The sequence below is a fragment of the Schistocerca serialis genome, chromosome 8, assembly GCF_023864345.2.
Source record: "Schistocerca serialis cubense isolate TAMUIC-IGC-003099 chromosome 8, iqSchSeri2.2, whole genome shotgun sequence".
Lineage (NCBI taxonomy): Eukaryota > Metazoa > Arthropoda > Insecta > Orthoptera > Acrididae > Schistocerca > Schistocerca serialis.
This window is the reverse complement of record NC_064645.1, coordinates 522102224-522125606: the sequence shown is the minus strand read 5'-3', so window position 1 is coordinate 522125606 and position 23383 is coordinate 522102224. Positions and strand designations below refer to the sequence as shown.

General features: G+C 38.4%; 1 protein-coding gene across 4 annotated transcripts in view; it reads left to right on the top strand.

Annotated features, from left to right (window-relative positions):
• Positions 1 to 23383, top strand: part of LOC126416433 (DNA-dependent metalloprotease SPRTN-like) — a 101497-nt gene that overhangs the window by 36751 nt on the left and 41363 nt on the right. For 2 of the 4 annotated variants that reach the window (XM_050084153.1, XM_050084156.1), the window contains exons 2-3: positions 13890 to 13949; positions 16958 to 17184. In XM_050084153.1, the coding sequence (XP_049940110.1) occupies positions 13890 to 13949; positions 16958 to 17184 (287 nt within the window). Of the gene's footprint in view, positions 1 to 8455; positions 8572 to 13889; positions 13950 to 16957; positions 17185 to 23383 lie in introns of all 4 variants that reach the window. The other 2 variants (XM_050084154.1, XM_050084155.1) reach the window with 2 other exon arrangements.

Here is a 23383-nt window from a genome sequence, read left to right as displayed (position 1 = left end):
TAGTGATAAGTACTGAATAAAGAACTTCAGTTTTTATGTATTTCTTTCTTTTTCATAAAATGATAAATTAGTTAGACATAATTATCAAATTGGTCTATGGTTAACTTCCACCATTATTTCAGAACCATATAAATACCTCATGTTCAATACACTCTAAGCAGAACCAGTTGATTTTGGAAATTATGCTAGTGATATCAATTCGAGTAGGCATCCACCAATGCTGAAATTGCAAAGATTGTGAAATAGCTACTGGGTTTTTTTCTGTGTATCTTATTTTTTAATAAAATGAATTAGGTTCCTGCAGCACATTTAGTTCCCATACAGTAAAGTAAAAGCAGCATAAAAAGTGAGACAAATAGGAATATAAAATCAAAGCAAGCAGGGATAGCACAGTCCTCTGGTAATGGTACGGGCAAGAACAATCAAAAAGCTGTAGCCTAGGTTTCAATCAATTTTTTTCTTGTTGCAGCAGAAAAATCAGGGAACCATAATACACAATCTCTTATAGAAACCATAAAACACATGCAGGTCACATGAAATGTAATACTTCATTTCAAAAACACAACTACTCAAGAAACTGAAAAAATCATAAAATTACTTAAGAGCTCTCAATCCTCTGGATGCGATAGTGTATCAAATGGTGTTTTAAAATCACGTGCAGACTTAGTCACCTGTTCTACTATTTGTGCAACTAATAAATGAAAAATGGGGTATTTCCAGAGGGACTAAAACAGGTGATAGTGATGCCAGTTCACAAAAGTGGAGCAAGGATTGTAGTATCCAACTATTTGCTCATCTGAATGCTGCCAGTGTGCTCAAAGGTATCTGAGAGAATAATGTAGATAGGATTTATAGCAATAGTGTACAAAATGCATAACTGATACCTACACAGTTTGGCTTTCATAAGGTTTTTCCCACAGTGTGTGCTATAGTGAGCCTACCGGTAACAGATGAAATTCTAGGTAAACTAAATTTTTTAAGTTACCAAGCAGGGAACTTTTGTGACCTCGCTAAGGCATTCAGCTGTGTAGATCATATCACAGTGCTAAAAAGGCTCCACACTATGGAACCAAAGACTGACGTTTTAATTGGTTAGAATCTTCTACACAACAGAAGACAGACCTGTCTTAACAGAGGCAGGTTTGAGGAAATGTAAAATACAAAGTCCCACAAGTCTCAATCCATGGGCCACTGATTTTCTTGTTTTTTTGTTAAAGATCTACCAATTAAAATTAATGCCAGAGCAAAAATAGTCATGTTGACTGATTATACAAGTATTCTGATCAAATGGTCCAACTCCACAATGTGTGACCTAGCTCTGACAGTCACCAATCATGTACATAAATAGTTCACAGCAAATAGTGTAACCATAAATTTTTCAAGAACTAATATGAGGTAGTTTCATTTAGCAAATTAAAAAAAAAACTTCAAGTTCCTGAATTGGATATTATCAGTCAGAAAATTTATGAAACCACACATTGAAAATTCCTTGGCAGTCAGCAAAGGTGGAAAGAGCAAATTGAAAAGCTGGTCAAGAAACTTAGCTCAGCAGGCTTAGCACTATGAGCCATTTCTTACTTTGTTGACAGATAAATAACACTGTTGTCATATCTGGCATGTTTCCATTCTATACTCTCCTGTGGTAGGCCGTTAATCTGAGGAAATGTCACAGGAGTTGAAAAAGTTTTCAAACTTCAGAAATGGGCAGCGAGATTAATATATGGGGTCACTAACAGTACAACTGCTGCGATCTCTTCAAATCTCTCAGGTCAGTATAGAAACGCACTGATGATGTTTGTAGCCAATAGAAAAAGTGCTCCTTCACAACCACAACAACGAGACAGGTGAAAAATTTACACCAAGGCTCTGCAACTCTCGTGGAAGTACACAGGGGTGTTACTGAATCAGGTATCTATAACAGTACACGAGTGCAATATGTTTCCCATCAGTATAAAAAAGGAAATTAATAATATACAGATACTCAAAAGTAAATTAAAAACATTATTGATAGAACAAACATTTATAAGAGGTTATGTACAGTTAAACGGCATCCTTTAGTGTAACAGTAGAAAAAACCATTTAGCTAAAAACACTCTTAAAAGAAAGAAAAGGATGTTTAGGTCATGAAGATAAAATTTTGCATATTAATTCAAATTGTGTTGATAAAACATAAATTTGTTTATGTCGTTAGAATAAAAGTCTACGTATTCTCGGGAGAAAAAAATTATTTTCATTGGTATATGTTGTTACAATGTAGATTTGTTTATTTCTATGTGTCATGAGGGTAAGAATATTTAGTTTCATTTGTTTTACAATTTTTACTGTTCACTTAAACTTATGCCGGTGCACTGCAGGTTATATTATAAGTAATCAATTGTTCTTAGAAAATAAGTAATATAGTATATGTATAGAGTGATTCAGGAGAGGAATGTCACATAAGTTTTGAGGTGATTCTACATGTGAAAATAAATGGAAGAAGTCCTGTGAAGGTTCTCACTACACACATCGACGAATAATTGTGAAGAAAAGTGTGACTGTTACTTATAGAAACGCTGTGTAGGTGCAGTGGTGGACAGATGATTGATCCATCCTACAAGAGGTGTTCAAAAATCCCCCGCCTATCACAATGCAGTTCTCGAAGCATTGGAGGGAGCGTTAGGTTGCCCACTGAATATTATCTTGGTGGGCTTTAATGAGGACAACAGTGTCGGTGATGTGAGAGGCAAGTTCTTCACTTGCACCCACCTTCGTAGCACACACATCCCCCATTAACCAGCCACATAAACAGAAGTCTGATGTGGTTAGCTTGGGTTATCTGTCAGGCCAGTTAATGGGCCTGCCACGGCCAATCCACTGTTGAGGAAATGTGTTACTCAGATACTGTGATACTTTTCTGGTACAGTGAATAGGTAATCCATCATGTTGCAGGTACATTTGCTGTTGCTGCTCTAATGTAAAGTCTTCCAAAAGTGCAGGTATGTCTTCAATCAGGAAATGTGAACGTGCTGTGGCTATTATGTGATTTGGTAGGAACACAGACCCTACCATCAGGTCATCAATCAAACCACACCAGACATTCACGAAGAACTAACTTGGAATCTTCTTTCTGTAGTGTCATGTGGGTTGTCCTTTGTCCATTTATGAGAATTGCAGCTGTTCATGATACCTTTGCATGTAAATGTAGCCTCATCTGTAAATAAAGTGTAGTGCACGACGTATCTGTGTACAGCCAACCATTCACAAAATTATTGTCTGCTTACTGGGTCAGCAGGATGCAGATGTTGCACAGGCTGCACATGTAATGTAAACTGCACTTGTGTTTGTGGAATTTTGAGCTGATGGCAAATACCATGGCACAGGGGGTTCGTCGATCAGTGAAATGTGTCTAGTATTTTGTCACAACCACATGGGAAGTATCTGTACACAAACAACATTTCTGCGTATTCTGCATGGGTGCAGATGTTGCGTGTTGGTATTCATGAACACAGTAGACTTGCTCAATTAAAAACAGTCAGACATGACACACACAGGATGTCATGATTGTTCACTGATCCAACTCACAATTGCACACTGGGTGTACTTGTAGCTTTGCCTCAGTGCGACATCACAGTGCTGCCGTTAGTTAGAGAATCCCCACACCTGTTTCAGGATATGGATCACTCACCCGTTTCACGATTATTCTGTCCACCACAGCACATATACAGCTTTTTGGTAAGTAATGTTCACATTTGCCATCATATTCATGCATGGATGTGTGTAGTCTTCAAACCACTCCACTTCTGTAAGGATCGGAAATCGGACACATGCTCACAGGACATTTTCGGTTTATTTTTACATGCAGATGACCTCACAAGTTATGTGACATTCCTCCTGAATCATCATGTATGTGATATATAAAATGTTCATGCAATACAGATTATTTAATTTGATTTGACCTATATTACTAATACACTACTTACACAATATGTTGTCAACAGGACCAAATTAAAAATCAGATCACACCACACTTCAGAGGGCATTTTATCAACATGAATGTAGGGTATGGACAAGAGTTACGTTAGGCAGAGCTTTTTTAAAAATTTTGATTGTTCATCACAATAAGGTATCGAATTTGGAAGAAAGTAAACTGTCCAGGGATTTTTAAAAATAGGATTTTGCTTGTTTTGAATTGTTGTAATTATAATTTTTCAAAAGATGAAAATACGTAGAACATAGCTTTACATTCCTCCTCCCCCCTTTCCCTCATGAACCTAGATCTTGCCGTCAGTGGAGTGACATGTTGCCTCAGTGGTACAGATACCCGTACTGTAGTTTCAACAACAACAGAGGAGTATCTGGAGAGGCCAGACAAAAGTGTGGTTCCTGAAGAGGGATAGCAGCCTTTTCAGTAGTTGCAGGGGCAACAGTCGGAGCAGATGACGGACTGATCTGGCCTTTTAACATCAACCAAAACAGCCATGCTGTGCTGGTACTGCGAGCAGCTGAAAGCAAGGGGAAACAAAGTCGTAATTCTTGACAATGATGTGCAGCTCTACTGTATGGTTGTATGATGATGGCATGCTTGTGGGTGAAATATTCCAGAGGTAAAATAGTCTTTCCATTTGGATCTCTGGGCAGGGACTACTCAGAAACAAAACTGGCATTCTATGGATAGGAGTGCGGAATATCAGATCCCTTAATCATGCAGGTACATTAGAAATTTTAAAAGGGAAATGGATAGGTTGAAATTACATTTAGCGGGAATTAGTGAAGTTGGGTAGTTAGGAGGAACAGGACTTCTGTTCAGGTGAATACAGAATTATAATACAAAATCAAGTAGAGGTAATGCTGGAGCAGGTTTAATGATGAATAAGAACTAGGAATGTGGGTAAGCTGCTATGAACAGCATGGTGAATGCATGCTCCTAGCCAAGTTAGACATGAAGCCTGCACCCACCACAGTAGCATAAGTTTGTATGCCAGTGAGCTCTGCAGGTGGTGAAGAGATTGAAGAAGTGTATGTTGAGACAAAAGGAATTATTCACATAGAAAGATGAAAGTTTAATTGTGATGGGGGACTGGGATTCGATAGTAGTTAAAGGAAGAGAAGGGAAAACAGTAGGTGAATATAGACTGGGAGAAAGGAATGAAGGAGGAAACCTCCTGGTAGAATTTTGCACAGAGTATAATTTAAATTCTCACAAACACTTGGTTTCAGAATGATGAAAAGAGGTTGTTTTTGTGGAAGGAACCTGGTGACACCAGAAGGTTTCAGATTGATTATATAATCGTAAGAAAGAGATTTCGGAATGAGATTTTGAATTTAAGATGTTTCCAGGGGCAGATGTGTCCTCTACCCACAATGTGTTGGCCACAAACTGTAGATTAAAGTGGCAGAAATTGCAAAAAGGTAGGGAATTAAGGAGATGGGAAGCTGAAAGAACCAGAAGTTGTTGAAAGTTTGAGGGAGCATTAGGCAATATTGACTGGAATGGGGGAAAAGAATACAGTTGAAAACAAATAGGTAGCTTTAAGAAATGAAGTAGTGATGGCAGCAGAGGATCAAATAGGTAAAAAGATGAGACCTAGTAGGAATCCTTGGATGACACAGGAGATGTTGAATTTAATTGATGAAAGGAGAAAATTGTAAAATGCAGCAAATGAATCAGGTGAAAGGGAATACAGATGTCTAAAAAATGAGATTTACAGGACAAATTTATAAAAAATGAGATTGATGGAGAGTTCAAAATAGCTAAGTAGGAATGGCTAGAGGATAAATGTAAGGAAATAGAAGTGTATTTCACTAGGAGAAAGATAAATACTGTCAACAGAAAAATTAAAGAGGGCTTAGGAGAAAATAGAGGCAGCTGTATGAATATTAAGTGCTCAGATGGTAAACCAGTCGTAACTAAATAAGGGAAAGGTGATAGGAGTATGTAGAAAATCTATACAAGAGAGACGAACTTGTAAGCAGTATTATAGAAAGAGAAGAGGACGTAGATGAGGATGAGATGGGAAATATGATATTGCAAGAAGAATTTGACAGAGCACTGAAAGATCTAAGTCGAAACAAGGTCCCAGGAGTAGACAACATTACGTTACAACTTTGATAATCTTGGAAGAGCCAGCTATGACAAAACTCTCCCATCTGGTGAGAAAGATTCATGAGACAGTTGAAACCTCAGACTTAAAGAAGAATGTAACAACTGCAGTTCCAAAAAAAAAAAACAGTTGCTGACAGGTGTGAAAATTACCGAACTCTCAGTTTAATGAGTCGTGGTTGCAAAATACTAACATTAGTAAAAGCTGACCTCGGGGAAGGTCAGTTTGGATTTCAAAGAAATGTGGGTACACGTGAGACAATACTGACCCAGTGACTTATCTTAGAAGAAATGTTAAAGAAACCTACATTTATAGCATTTGTAAAGCTTTTGATAATGTTGACTGGCATACTCTCTTTGAAATTCTGAAGGTAGCAGATTTAAAATAATGCGAGTGAAAGGCTATTTACAACTTGTACAGGAACCAGATAGCAGTTATATGAGACTTCAGGAACGTGAATAGAAAGCAGTAGTTGAAAAGGGGGTGAGACAGAGTATTAAATCAGATGATGCTGAGGGAATTAGAGTATGAAATGAGAGACTTAAAGTAGCAGATGAGGTTTGCTATTAGAGCAAAGTAGAGATGATATAAAATGTGGACTGACAATGGCAAGAAACATGTTCCTGAAGAATAGAAATTTGTTAAGATTGACTATAGATTTAAATGTTAGCAAGTCTTTTCTGAAGGTATTTGCCTGGAGTGTAACATTGCATGGAACTGAAACATGTATGGTAAACAGTTTAGACAAGAAGAGAATAGAAGCATTTGAAATGTGATGCTACATAACAATCCTGAAGATTAGGTAGGCAGATCACAAAATTAATGATGAGGTACTGAATAGAGCTGATGCGAAAAGAAAGTTTTGGCACAACCTGACTAGAAGAAGGATGTGGTTGATAGGACACACTCTTAGACTTCAAGGGATCACGAATTTAGCATAGGAGGAAAGTGTGTGGGGTAAAAATCGTAGAGGAAGACCAAGAGATAAATACAGTTAACAGATCCATTAGGACGTAGGTTGCAGTAGTTATTTAAAGATGAAGAGACTTGCACAGACTAGAGTATCATGGAGAGCTGCATCAAACCAGTCTTCGGACTGAAGACCACAACAACAATAGCTTTATTCCATAAAAGTGTCCATAAGAAGGTGTAGTATGTGTCCATTATCATGTGGCTAACTTAAAATAAGGGATAGGATGATAAGGCACATCCTGAGTCATCGGGGTGCAACTAATTTCATGTGATGGCAGGTGGGGGAGGTGGAGGGGAAGGGTAAAAATTGTACCAAGAAACCAAGGACTGACTGTAGTCTGTCATCAGGTTCACACAGATCAAGAGTCCAGCTAAGGAAAAAGAGACATTTACATGGGATAGACTTAACAAGGAGAGATACACCAAATCAGTTTTGGACTAATGAATATAGCAGCTACTGCTTTGAGTTCAGTATTTGAAGTGAAAAATTACAATTATCTTGTGAAACATCTTGTAAACAAGAGATGACGGTTCAGGAAGAGTAACAGAAACAGTTGCAATATGTATGCTTTTCTAAACTTGATCACATGTACCACAATAATCTTTTATAATTCGTGTAATGAGGCAAAATGTCTCATGGATAGCAAAAGTAAAATTGAAAACAAACTGTAAAAAGACATAGTTTTAAAACATTATACTGTCCCTTGCCATTTTAAGTTCTGAAAATTTTTTCGTTTGTAAGTGGCTGCATTGCACTTACATCTCCAACTAAAGAATCAGTTGAACGTTTACAGTACTGACGTATACATGAAAATTAGCTCCATGCCTCACTTCAGGATAAACATATGGCAAATGGTCCATTCATTTATAGTAAAAATTTCTCAGTTATTTTCAAAAACATGCACAAAATACATAATTAATACTTGTTGTTTTTAACTTAAGTTTGTCCTTTTTCATATCTGTTTCGAACATTTGTCAGTCTAGAATTGTGTGTCTCTACAACATATCCTGACATTCTAACCATTCAACTGTTGAATAATAGTTTATCTTATAAGGGCAGTGCAACCACCTGGAGGTGAACAAAATAGTAACTTGTAGCTGTCTTTTTTTCTTTCACTAAACCCATTGTACACAAGTTCTCAGGAGACTGTCTGCACATCTTCGCAAATTGCGATCCCCCCCCCCCCCCCCCCCCCCAAAAAAACCACACACACACACACACACACACACACACACACACACACACACACATACACACACACCTACCTCTCACACACATGACTACAATCTCTGCAGCTGAAGCCAGTCTTTCACATTATTGTTGCTGTCCATCCTGGATTTTTCATTATTTGAAGATAATGCTTGCTGCATCTAATAAATTATCTGTGTCACCTGGGTTACAGGTTTTGTAAATCTTGAGTTTCTCACCTGTAGGCAGGTCAGTGTCGCCACTCCATGAGCTCTGAGCAGATGTGAGCTACCACCATTGGAGCATCGTAATGGGACACTGTGTTTCATGGTGAGTTTTGCTCTTGGCTTAACCACTTAGGTGATTGCCAAAATAACGAAACAAGACTACATGTGCCAATTTTAACCATGCTCATTGAAATTTTAACCAACCAGAGTTCGAAATGAAGGACAATATTATACATTTTAAGGGGAATGTGCATTTTTTGAGCCTACTATTTGACATGAAATTAAGCTGGCTCCTGCACCTGAAAGCCCTGTGAACAAAGAGCATAAAATCATTGAATATTTAGAAGCGCCCCAGCGGAAAGGCATGGGGAACCGACAGGTCCCACTTCCTGCAGTTTTCTAGGGCATTTGTCAGATTACAGCTAAATAACAGCAACGTTGTTTGTGGATCAACATGTACTTCCTACCTCAAGACGTTAGATTTCTGTCCAGCATGAGGGCATTTGGATATCAAAATATAAAATATGAGTTTCTTAGACGTAGATACCTTATGGGTTGCGAAGCAACTCAAATTGCTTGATACAGGCAAGTCTTCAGGTCCAGATTGTATACCGATTAGGTTCCTTTCAGATTACGCTGATACAATAGCTCCCTACTTAGCAATCGTATACAACTGCTCGCTCACCGATAGATCTGTACCTACAGATTGGAAAATCGCGCAGGTCGCACCAGTGTTTAAGAAGGGTAGTAGGAGTAATCCATCGAACTACAGACCTATATCATTGATGTCGGTTTGCAGTAGGGTTTTGGAGCATATACTGTATTCAAACATTACGAATCACCTTGAAGGGAACGATCTATTGATATGTAATCAGCATGGTTTCAGAAAACATCGTTCTTGTGCAACGCAGCTAGCTCTTTATTCGCACAAAGTAATGGCCGTTATCGACAGGGGATCTCAAGTTGATTCTGTATTTCTAGATTTCCGGAAAGCTTGTGACACCGTTCCTCACAAGCGACTTCTAATCAAGCTGCGGGCCTATGGGGTATCGTCTCAGTTGTGCGACTGGATTCGTGATTTCCTGTCAGAAGGTCGCAGTTCGTAGTAATAGACAGCAAATCATCGAGTAAAACTGAAGTGATATCAGGTGTTCCCCAGGGAAGCATCCTGGGACCTCTGCTGTTCCTGATCTATATAAATGACCTGGGTGACAATCTGAGCAGTTCTCTTAGGTTGTTCGCAGATGATGCTGTAATTTACCGTCTAGTAAGGTCATCTGAAGACCAGTATCAGTTGCAAAGCGATTTAGAAAAGATTGCTGTATGGTGTGGCAGGTGGCAGTTGACGCTAAATAACGAAAAGTGTGAGGTGATCCACATGAGTTCCAAAAGAAATCCGTTGGAATTCGATTACTCGATAAATAGTACAATTCTCAAGGCTGTCAATTCAACTAAGTACCTGCGTGTTAAAATTACAAACAACTTCAGTTGGAAAGGCTACATAGATAATATTGTGGGGAAGGCGAGCCAAAGGTTGCGTTTCATTGGCAGGACACGTAGAAGATGCAACAAGTCCACTAAAGAGACAGCTTACTCTACACTCGTTCGTCCTCTGTTAGAATATTGCTGCGCGGTGTGGGATCCTTACCAGGTGGGATTGACGGAGGACATCGAAAGGGTGCAAAAAAGGGCCGCTCGTTTTGTATTATCACGTAGTAGGGGGGAGAGTGTGGCAGATATGATACACGAATTGGGATGGAAGTCGTTAAAGCAAAGACGTTTTTCGTCACGGCGAGATCTACTTACGAAATTTCAGTCACCAACTTTCTCTTCCGAATGCGAAAATATTTTGTTGAGCCCAACCTACATAGGTAGGAATGATCATCAAAATAAAATAAGAGAAATCAGAGCTTGAACAGAAAGGTTTAGGTGTTCGTTTTTCCCACGCGCTGTTCGGGAGTGGAATGGTAGAGAGATATAGTATGATTGTGGTTCGACGAACCGTCTGCCAAGCACTTAAATATGAATTGCAGAGTAGTCATGTAGATGTAGATGTAGAACTGGAGCCTATCAGACAAGCCTAGTTCAGAGTCAGTGTGGAGAGGCTGGTGAACCACCACTCCAGATTCGGTGGTGCTTGGCTTGTGAGGCCCTGAAAATCGTAGTATTGCTTCTGTCATTATCATTTAGTATGGTAGTCCACCCCAACTTCAAGTGGCTGTTCAGGAATCGGCCCCATGTAACCAAACCATTCAGGATACATGCTGTTGACTGCCTCACAGATCTGGATATATCAAACCTCCGAATACACAGTCAGGGATGGAGCATATTTCTGCCTTGGTGTCTTGAGAAGCCCAAAGTGATATTGAGGTTGACACAGTACAAGAAAACTTGCAACCTAAATTACATTTTTACAACTTTGCTTTCTTCAGTTTTAAATGTGCAGCACAGTTTTATCACTGCAGTACACAGATGGCACCCAGTTAGACAGTGCACTCTGCTGTACAACTGTTTTCCCTGATATGTTTTTTCCAGGTTGCCTTGCGGAACACTTTACAAATTATTATGGCACCATAGTGGAACAAGGGCATCACAGTACAGAGTTTTGCATCTGCTCTGACTTTCACAGTGTACTAAAAGCGATCCAACACACACATTTGGTAGAGTTATAGATTCTGATAATCCATAGTAGATCCACAGTAGATCCAACGCCAAGGCAAGGAGGTGGTCTTTTGTGTAGTACCCTGGGCAAGTTAGTATAGAGAGAAATGCCACAGCTGACAAAGCAGCCAAAGAAGTATGAAGGGATGCTGTTGTGCATCAAAGTGCAGCTCTGTTGCACACCTCATCTCATAGTCTGACAGAAGAGCACTGTATCGGTGGAAAAGTAAATGATAGAAAGTGGAAAACAGCAGACTGTGTTTGCTCAGATCAACCACATGAGCATGGTGGTCTTAAAATTATAAATTGCTGTTGTCAAAATGTTATGTATATCTAAAAATATGATCGCCGTCTGTCTCGGGGCCTATTTGGACATTGTTGGAATTGAGAATATGCATTACTGCAGTAACGGAAAACAACACACAAAATGTGTTTGCTGAGAACAATAGTGCCATATGGGCAAGTACTGCATGTGAGAGGCCCTCATTAAGTTCATTGGCCATGTAAAACCTTCATACTTCCGTTATTGATATGGTACCAAAATAATGTATTTTCCAGTGATGACACAGTGTTGCAAAATTGCCAAATTGTTTGAATTTGAACTTTAGTTTGAACATTACTTTTGACAAAAAGTCTTACTGCAGGTTTGCAACCATGTTTGGCCCAATAAAACTCTCGTCTTGCTTACTGTAGTCTTTTTGCTACTGCCCCTGATAACACATTTCACTTTAACAATATCCTTGTATCAAATCTGTGTTACAGAGAAGTAACAATAAGACCGTAACAAGCCTTGATGTAAACAACATTTAGAATAATTGTGGCGACAATAGTTGATCACATATCTTATGGATGCCTAGAATCTAGTGACAGTTAAAAAACCTTATTTAACATCAAAAGCCAAATTGGCAAAGTAAACATGTTCAGACACCATGTGGCTGTAGTGAATGAAATATAGCAAATATAATTTCCCACATTAATTTTTAATGTGAATCTATTATTTCTATTATTAATATTCTAATTACAACTTAAACATACAACATTTTAAAATCATTTACAGTGAATATTATTGTTCATCAGAAGCTATGTGACTTGAATCCCGTGTCATTGCACTTACAATATTAATTTTTAAAGTTCAGACACTGTAATTGTAAAATGTGCAGAAGAAACATAAGTCTGCTGTATTAATACATAACTATAGCTAGCAGTGTTACATGTATAGAGGAGAAGGGAACTTTACATTGAGGCCAGGGGAGGGAGCTATATGGCATCATACACTGAAGCACCAAAGAAACTGGTATAGGCATGTATATTCAAAGACAGAGGTATGTAAACAGGCAGAATACGGCGCTATGGCTGGCAATGCCTATATAAGACAAAAAATGTCAGGCGCAATTGTTAGATCGGTTACTGCTGCTACAGTGACAGGTTATCAAGATTTAAGCGAGTTTGAATGTGCTGTTATAGTCGCCACACAGGTGATGGGACACAGCATCTCTGAGGTAGTGATGAAGTGGGGATTTTCCCATGCGACCATTTCATGAGTGTACCGTGAATACCAGGAATCTGGTAAAACAGCAAATCTCCGACACTGCTGCAGCTGGAAAAGGATCCTCCAAGAACAGGTTTGACAACGACAGAAGAGAATCATTCAACGTGACAGAAGTGCAACCTTTTCGCAAATTATTGCAGTTTTCAATGCTAGGCCATCAACAAGTGTCAGCGTGCAAACCATTCAATGAAACATCACCGATATGGGCTTTCAGAGTCAAAGGCCTGCTCGTATAGCCTTGATGACTGGTCGACAGAAAACTTTACACCTCGCCTGGGCCCATCAACACTGACACTGGACTGATCGGGACTGGAAACATGTTGTCTGGTCAGACAAGTCTTGTTACATATTGTATCGAGTGGGTGGATGTGTACGGGTATGTAGACAACGTCATGAATCCATGGACCCTGCATGTCAGCAGGGGACTGTTCATGCTGGTGGAGGCTCTGTAATGATGTGGAGCGTGTGCAGTTGGAGTGATATGGGACCCCTGATACGTCTAAATACAATTCTGACAGGTGACACATAATTAAGCATCCTGTCTGATAACCTACATCCATTCATCTCCATTGTGCATTACAACGGACTTGTGGAATTCCAGCAGGACAGTGAAACACCACACATGTACAGAAATACTAAGAGTGGCTCCAGGAACACTCTTCTGAGTTTCAACACTTACGTCGGCCAACAAACTTCCCAGATATGAACATTATTGAGCATATCTGGGATGCTTTGCAGCATGCTGTTCAGAAGAGATCTCCACCCCTTCATACTCTTATGGATTTATGGACAGCCTTGCAGGATTCATGGTGTCCGAGATTAGGCGAGGCTTGTGGCACTTCTGCGTGCTCACGGGGCCCTACACAATATTAGGCAGGTGTACCAGTTTCTGTGGCTCTTCAGTGTAGATATAGGCTCATATAAAAAACAATGACAGTAGTAATATAAATGACATATTTTACAAGAATTTAACTGGGATATTCTCTTGTCAGAATACACCCTTTAAAACATGGGTAATTACTTATCATCCCCTCACTCAAGTTTAACTCAAAGCGATTTCAAAAATAGTGTAATATCCACACCAAGTTGTGATGTTCTACTGTGTTTTTAAATTAATTTCTGGAAGGTTGACTGACATTTCCGTGATTACTGTTGCTTTTTTTATTAAAATATCAGCATAAGTGACAGTACTTCTCTGATTTTAATTTCAGATCATGATGTTTGATGATGACTTGGCACTACAGTTGCAACTGCAGGATATGAACAGACAAGTAAGGCTTCATTTCCCCTACCTTCCATTATTTGGAATTGTGTAATTCAAGTGTGTTCCAAACTTGTATGTTACTGTATTGCAACTTTATACTGTGTAATCAAGAAAATGTCAGTAATACTAAAGGCAGGTAAGTGACTGTTTAAACAAGCAACTGTATGCTGTATTTAGTATTCACCCCCTGTGTGAGTTATCAAGGTTTTGAATCACTGTGTAGTTTAATTTCTCTTTTTGAAGACAGTTTTGCTATAGTGAGATCCAACAGTGGTATACATGTTGGTGGTTTCAGTCTTCATGAATATATTTTTTTACATCATACAAATTGTACTTCACAGTCAAACATATAATTGACAACTGATATCAAGATTCCTTTAATAATATTTCAGTACTCATGTACAAGGTCAAAACATTTTCTATTCATCAACCATGCATCTTAGGCAACTTCCTGTCTTTAGTTTCTCAATCTCTTTTGGTTTCATTTATAAGGCTATGGAACCTATTGTTTCAAAAAGTAGTATTTTAGTTTGGTTTGGATAATTCTTGGGTAGTTAAGTGTTCCAAACTCTAGTGTAAGATTTTCTGTAACATTCGAATTAATGAGAAGTTGAAGTGTGTAAAGTCTGCCACTACACTTTGCCTGTAACACTAACAATAGATATGGTGCCGTTAGAAAAAAAGTCTAGGAATACAGTGTACTAATTTTGTACCAGCCTGCATTTTTCTTCACTGTTTCCCTGTTCCCAAATCTGAACCCATCCTTTGACCTGTCTGAATAACATTAAATTTCTTTGTGAGTAGTCACTGTCCCCCATTTTTTCAGACCAAAATAGTATTTCTGTTATTGGCTTGTCAAATAAGTCAGAAGAAAGCTGTTTATATGTTCATTTATTTACTAAGTTCCATGGGCCCATGTGAGTCAAAGCTGCCTAGTGATGGAATGAGTCAGTACATAGTTTACAGAATGCCGATTAGAGAATTTTTAAACAGAAGGACTAAAGAACTAATAAAACCAGTAATGAGCATATATGAATGAATAACATATTACAGGGAAAAGTTATCAACTACTGTGTGGGACTCCTGTACAGAGTGCAAGGGGAGTGCCACAAGCAAATCTTTCAACTTAGGTTTGAAGACTTTGGGTTTAACACTTTCTTTTTTAGGGATCCGTCCTCAGTCTGTAAAAACGGAACCCTTTTAGGATCGCTTTGTCTGTCTTTATGTCCGTCCAACTGTTAAGAACCCTTTTTCTCTGGAACAAGTTGATGAATCAAGATAAAATTTATGTCACATATTGAGGTCAGTGGTGCCTTGGCAGTGTAAAAATTTTACATTTCTAAATCAATTCAGTCAGAAGATGTAGGCATTTGTCATATATTTCGATACTCAGAAAAACACTTGTTAAACCTATAGGGTACTTCTTGTTCACCTAGAATCATGAATTTTGGCAAGAAGCAAGGTTCCACAGTAAAACTAAAGAGAAAAATCCAAAATTGTTAATTTGTTGTTACATCATGCAAAAAATATATTTCTTTTGTCATTTGTTATGACTTCAAACTTGAAATTATAACACTCTTGAAAGTTTGGATTCCCTGGGGCCAATATCTGACAGTATCAGTGTCGATAACGGGCAAAACTCGTCAATATACTCGATTCCCAGAAGTATGAACTGTTTGTAGACATACTTAAGTTTGTACGAAACCATTAAGTGTGCAAGTCCTGCTTGTATCTGGCCATACCCCCCACTTTCCCGTTGAAAGCCTGTTAAAAATGAAACCTGCAGCAGAATAGTGCACACATTTCTTTACAGTTCTTAAGGAAGTGTTACCCACATGTGGATCATTTCTCCAGCTAGTGCTCACTGAACGAATATTACAGGTTCTTCCGAAAGAGTGACTGTTGCCAACAGCATATCTGGCTATACATATTTCGTGAACTGACACTGCAGATCAGTCTGCCTGCCTCTTTCTGGATTAGCAATATTCTTGGTGAGAGCACAGGGTTGTCTCAAAATATTATACTGAGTGAGATAATAGAGAGAAAGTAAGCAGTGCAGAGAAGCCTTAGTAGTCCAGTGTCAGAGACAGTGGAAACCATTCTGAGGGTGACGATTACAACATTCAGGTTCTGCTCAATATCTTGCACATAATAGTTCCATGAAATTATTCCATCCAGCCTCGGACCTAAAAATTTAAAATGGATGTCTTCACTGACTGTTTGGCCAGCTTCTGACAGTGAAGTTACAATTTTACAAGAGTTCCATGTCATGTCAGAAATGGTGTACATTGTGTTTTGTTACATTTAAACATTAATCTGTTACCTGAAAGCCATGTGCGATGCTACTGACTACTCTGTTAGCTACATCATTTACATTACAGTCCACATCTTCCACAATAACACCTCTAATCTGCAAATGGGACAGTTTTTGTGTCATCTTTTGTGTTTATTGGCATGACATTGATATATATCAAGAAAAGCATTGCATGCAGAACTGAACACTGTGGTGCACTTTACATGATCCCAGTCAAATAAAACGTCTCCCTGTTTGCAGACACTGATGGAAAACCTTCTGCTTCTACTTTCCAGATATGAAATAAACCATTTTGAGCTTTTTCCCTAATTCCATGATGTTCCAACTTGTGTAAAATTATTGGTTGCTCCACACAATCATATATTTTTATTAAATCTGAGGAAATGCCTGTTGCCCTCAATGTGTTGTCCAGCCATGTTGGTACCTCACACACGAAAGAATAAATAACCTTTTCTATGGATACTTCCATTCTGGACTTGACAGCAGATTGTGTGTACTGAAATGTGCCACTACTCTCCTTTACATTGCTTTTTCAGAAACTTTCAAAAACATTGGTACACAAAGAAATTGGCCAGTAACTGTCTAAATTATCTCTTGTTTACATTATGTCTTACCATCATGTATCTGAAGCTTTTCTTATGTATGTATGTATGTATGTATGTATGTATGTGTAGTGAACATAATTTTCATTTTGCTTGCAGCCATCAATAATGGATCTACCTGACGACTCATCTACACACCGGTGGAAGAGTCGAAAAGAAAGTGAAAATGAGGACCCAAACAAAAAACCAATGACACTCATAGATCCATCTTTTGAGTATATTGATCCAACTCCAGATGTTCACGCTATGTTTTTGCAGTTCAACTCCCGCTTCTTTTGGGGTAAACTTTATGCTGTTGAAGTAAGATGGAGTCCAAGGATGACTTCGTAAGTCATATTTTTCTTCTTTGTACATATGTAAAGCATTGGGTTGGTTATATTGCAAACTTAAAAAAATATCAGAAAATACTATTTTGCTATGACTGAGTTCACTTTCTTGTTCCAAGACAGCAAAACAGCCTGTTAGTGTAGCTTAATATGTATTGAAGATGTGTTCTCTTTCTGATGAAAATAGATAATTATGTGTTTGCCATATGTAGACAGGTGAAGTGAAAGAAACAGTACAAATGCCACTTGCAGTATGTGCCGGAATAAATATGATTTTTAACGTAGTTTAGAACATACTTGGAACTTAAAGTACAAACAGTTATTATGACATTAATATTTCAGCATCCCATTTATACAGAATTTTGTGTTGCTAGCTGAAAAAAGTTTATCCATTGCAACATAGTGAAACAATATTTCATGATAAATTCTCTCTAATTGGCATTCTGAGCAATACTTGGATGAACTTTAATCCATTCCATCCCTCCCCCCTTTTTTTCATAGATTTTCCCCAAATGACCTGTAAAAAGAATGTCTGCTTTAGCAAAATAAATTTTTCAGTATTTTAAAATCAAAGTCAATCAATGTGAAAGGAAACTTATTTCAGGGTCAACACAGCCAGTAGAAAGTCTCAGTTGACTATAAAAAAAGGCCAGGTTACTGCCATAGGTAAGGAGGGTAAAAGACTGCATCTATGAAATTATAGACCAACATTCTTAACATAGGCTTGCTGCAGAATTATTGCGTGTATTGTCAGTACAAATATAATAAATTTCCTTGAGAGAGAAAAACTTCTATCTACAAATCAATATGGATTTAGAAAGCATCACTCACATGAAACTTAGCTTGCTCTTTTCTCACCCAATATCCTGTGAACCATGGATGAAATAGCAACAGGCGGATTTGATCATCCGAGATTTCTGGAAAGCATGTGACTCAGTGCCACACTACAGACTGTTAATGACTCAGGTCCAAGCACACAGAATAGCTTCTCAGATCCGAGTGGCTACAATACTTCTTAAGTAACGGAACTCAGTACATGGCCGTGGGCAGCAAGTATTCGTCGCAGACAAAGGTATGATGTTCCAGTAAAATATGATTGGACTGCTCTTGTTCTCATATACTTAAACAGTCTGATGGTTAGGATGAGCAGCAATCTGTGATTGTTCGCTGCTGGCACTGTAGTGTACAGGGAAGTGCCATTTTTGTGTGACTGTAGGTGGATATGGGATGATATGAAGAATTTTTATTTGGTTAATGAATGAAAGCTTGCTCTAAATGTGGAAAAATGTTAGTTAATGCAGATAAGTGAGAAAAATAATCCTGTAATGTTTGAATACAGTGTTAGTGGTATGCCATTTGACACAGTCATGTCAATTAAATATCTAGATGTAATGTTCTAAAACAACATGAAATGGAACATGAATCTAAAGTTGGTTGTAGGGAAGGTGAATAAAAACTAAACTCCGCCCAAACAGGCCATGAAGACCCGATGGTACCAACAGGTCACCATGTCATTCTCAGCCTACAGGCATCACTGCATGTGGGTATGGAAGGGCATATGGTCAGCACACTGCTCTCCCAGTCATATGTCATTTTACAAGACCAGAGCCACTACTTCTCACTCAAGTAGCTCCTCAGTTTGCCTCACAAGGGTTGAGTGCACCTTGATTGCTAATGTTGATTGGCAGACCAGGTGGTCACTATCCAAGTGCTAGCTCAGCCTGACAGCACTGTGATCTGATGGGAACAGGTGAGGGAAGGTGAATGGTTGATGGATATTTATTGGGAGAATTCTTGGAAGGTGTAGGTCATCAGTAAAGGAGGCTATATACAGAACTCTTGTACAACTGTTTCAAGAGAAATGCTCAAGTGTTGGGTTCCCTACCAGGCCAGATTACAGAAATGGTCTGTATTACAGAAGTGCTCAGTGACCTCAAATGGGAATCCCTGGAAGGAAGAAGATGTTATTTTTGCAAAAGTTTAGAGAACTTGTATTTGCAACAGACTACAGAATGATCCTACTGCCACCAACATACATCTTGTGTAAGAACCATGAACACAAGATAATTAACATTAGGGCTTGTATGGAAGCATATAGATAGTTGTTTTCTGTCACTCCATTTGTGAGTGAAACAGTGAAGGGAATGACTAGCAGTGGTAAAAAATACACTCCACTATCCACCATTTGGTGGTTTGTTGAGTATGTGTTTGGTTCTAGATGGAACAAACAATAGCTGTTCAGTTGGAGGAGGAAAGACAAAACAATTACCCAAAATCTCAGGTAGAGCAACTCTAATGCTGTGACCAAGTGGAACACAGTAGAGTGCAGTGTATTGGGCAGAAAGCAAATGAATGGTTAAAGAAAAATAAAGAGCATGAAGAATCACTTTGTTTGCTTTAACTGTTAGCAGTGGAAAGTGATTCGTACAAATAGGGAAGACATGCTGTACTTTTAATCGAAATACCATCAGTTTCTGAATTTGTTTTTCCGTTTTGTAATATAACAATATATCTTGTTGCTCTGCATTTTAGGCACAGAAGTTTAATGTCCACTAGACTCTGAGCGCAACATATTGCTTGTGGTGTTCACTTGTCCAAGTTAAATCATTGCTGCAACTCTTACACTTGATTATCAAATGCTTACAAGAAAATGAATGTTGAAACTGCATCAGTTGGGCACATAATTTGCAGATTTTAGCATAAATAAGTGTCAGATACTACTGTACTTATGTAGTAACTGTTTGGGCTTACTTGGGTTGGGAGGTTAATCATATATCCTAATATATATTCACTGAAGCAGAAGCTTTAAAGCTGTTACAAGAGTGGACAGAAGGCAGACATAAAATTCTGTACAAAAGGGAAGATCGCACACACAACTTGAGAGAGTAAAAGTAGGAGGTATTGTGTAACAAGCAGGTAATGAGATAATGTAATGTGAGTTGGGAAGAAGACTGAATAGTTCAAACACAAAGAAGCTAACTGGAATCTGTGAATACCACTGGAGCTCCGTCGTCGGCTGATACTCGTATCTGAGTTTTCATTTCTCTCCTGAGATTTCCTTTGTCACGGTTCAGGTGTGGAAGTGTCGTTGATGGCTTAGCAATCCACTCCTAGCGTGGAACAGGTGGCCACGGACATTACAGCTGATGGAAGGTGGAGGACGTGGCTGAGCCTGGAGGAGTTTAAGTCTCCGGCATTTTTCATTCTCCATTCTTCGACGTTCCAGCTCAAAGTTTTGAAGAGCATTTGAGGTAACTGGGCGCCAGCGACTTCGATCTTCTGCTATTGTGGACCAGTTACTTGGATCGATGTTCAAGTTTTTTAGATTTTTCTTGTACTGATCCTTATAACGTTTGAGAGGGGCACCTCGTGGCCTTTTACCTGTGCTCACCTGGAGCTCCACTCAGTTGGTATAAGGAAATAGTTAACTGTCCAATCAGCAAGATGTATCATGCTTGTAAGTTACCAACTTGAATACTATACAGAATAATAAAAAGAAATAAGAGAGATGCAAGGCCAAGATTGGTCTTATCAAAGGTAAATGTACCCAGGAAAATGGCTCTGTGCAAGATAAAGGAAGGAAGGCTGGGAAAGAACTTTGACTGCTTCATGGCACTTTTAACGTAAATAGGCCAATAAAAAGTATGTGATGGATAAGACATTAAAAATTGAGAAGGAGATTGAGATCAAGTAGAGGGACAAGTGAGTAATGTAATGTAGTAGTAGTAGTAGTAGTAGTAGTAGTAAGCAGAATACCAAGATAGGCCATAATTCAAGAACAGATGGGTGTAACACACAGTGACAGCTAATCACCACTATTATTCTGCTTGTGTGTAGAAGCTGCAATAAAGAAAGTTAAATAAAATATCAGAATATTGATCAAAGCCCAAGGAGAACACACATCAGTGTCAATGTTAATTGAAAACATAGTCCATCTGGTCAAGAGCTGTGTGACAATTTGTTTAGTAAGAGGATAAACAAGAAAGAAGATTAGTAGTAAACAAAAGTTGGCCAGCTGTGAGTAGGACTTATGCACTGATGGTTCCATACAAACTTAATTGTTTAGAATTTTATCCATTTTCAGCAACTGCAGTTGTGTAAATAGAAATAATCATCAACCAGATGCATAAAAGGAATTTAATTATGTAACAGGTTTTGGATACTTAGTGCCCTATTTCAGAAGGGTAGACAGTCCATCCATTCCGGAAATAGAGAATCTCGACTATTTATGCCTGTTGTCAACATTGATAGTGGCAAGATACTGCTCCCAGAGATTTCAAGACTCGAGAATGTTTTTTAATTTCAAGTTTGAAGTTGGGCAACAAATGACAAAATAAATATATTTTTGTTTGAAAGAGTTACGTATTAACAGTTCCTTAATTTTTTCCTTTACTTGTACTGTGAAACATTTCTTCTTGTCAAATTTCATGATTCTGTAATCAAGTGGAAATACCCATAAGCTTTTAATGAGTGAGTTTCCAAATATCAAAATATGTGACATACATGGCTGTATCTTTTTGGTTTCATTGACTTAGAAGCTTACATTTATTACACCATCAAGCAACTACAGTAAAACCCCATTTCTGGTTTCCTGCATTTTACTTTTTCCTGCCTGTAATGTTCATTTTTGTCAGTTCCAACAGAAATAATATCCTCTCAATACAATGCCTTCCCATTGTTAATGATACCATGTTAGAACATTTCCTGCATTTTAAATTTTCTTTGACATTATCATGACCTTTAACATTGATTTTCATACAGATTTCTGCAAAAAGTGCATCATACTCATGCTTAAAGTCAGCCTTGGAACAAAAAAACAGAAAACACAGACTATATACAAAGTTATTGACTGTTTAACATAGCATTAGCATAGGAAGCAAGATTTTCACTGCTGACGTGTTGGGTCACAGCCACCTGTATTACAGGTTCATAGTGTTTGGAAGAGTGGAAATGTATGCTGGGTCACTCTATCAGTGATATCATGATCTGATGGTAATGATTCCAGTAGCAACCTTCCTTTTGCTCATTGCATTGTATTAAAACACTTTTCTATAGGGGGTCTTCCATGAATCATTGCTGCTTCTGCATGAAGTACGTTAATCCATACTAGTTGCGCAGTACTAGGTTGGCACGACGTGATGACATATGTAAATATGCCTCCACAAGGTGTTCCATAACATGACGATAATTTCCTCCCTCTTTCTCACACAGGACATCCCTGGACCGAGTGACCTCATTGTTGCAACAAGCTGTAGATTTTGTCCCTATTGTTCTCTGTTTACAAAGACTGTTGATTGTAGTGTTTTAACCGACATTGTATTAAAAGTTTTATTTACCATAATTTTATAATGATTCTCAATAATAAGTTGTATGTTAGAAGACAACTATCTTTTTAATGTGGTTTCATGAAAGACTTTTACCTCAGAGTTTTATTTACACCATTGGACATGATGGGTACAAACCCGCATGCGAATTTGTGTGTGTCAGCACTCAGCCACTGCATTTTTGGCCATGACAGAGGCAATGGTTGAGTGCTAACACACACAAATGCATGTTTTTTCTTCTTTCTGATCATGCCCAGTGGTGCAAAAAGTACAGAAGCAAAAGTATTTTGTGAAACCACATAAAAAAGATGTTCACATTCTAATGTGAAACTTATTATTGATTATCATTATAAAATTATGAGAAGTAAAACTTGTGTGAGGGGTTTGGTGTGGGGAAGGGAAGTACCAATGAGGTACAAGCTGGTTCTATACAAGACTTACTTCATACCCATACTAATTTATGGCGCAGAGAATTGGACTATGACTAGAAGAGAGGAGAGTAGGATACAATCCAGTGAAATGAATTTCTGAGATATATGCTAGGGAATACAAGGAGAGACAGAGTGAAAAATGAAGATGGTAGGAAGGAAATTGGAGTGGAGAAGTTGACTTAGAAAATTGAAAAGAATAGATTAAAATGGTTTGGGCATGTGAAGAGGATGGGAGAGGGAATAATACCAAGAAGATGGAGTTCAAGATAGAGGGCAAGAGGCCAAGAGGAAGACGGAGAACAAGATGGATTGATACAATAAAGATGAGTTTAAGGAGGAGAAACCTGCTCTGGAACCAACTCGTGGAAGAAGAATGGTGGGAAGACCGAGTAAAGTGGCGAAATACCATTGATACCCCAACCCAAGCAGATGTTTGACAGAGGA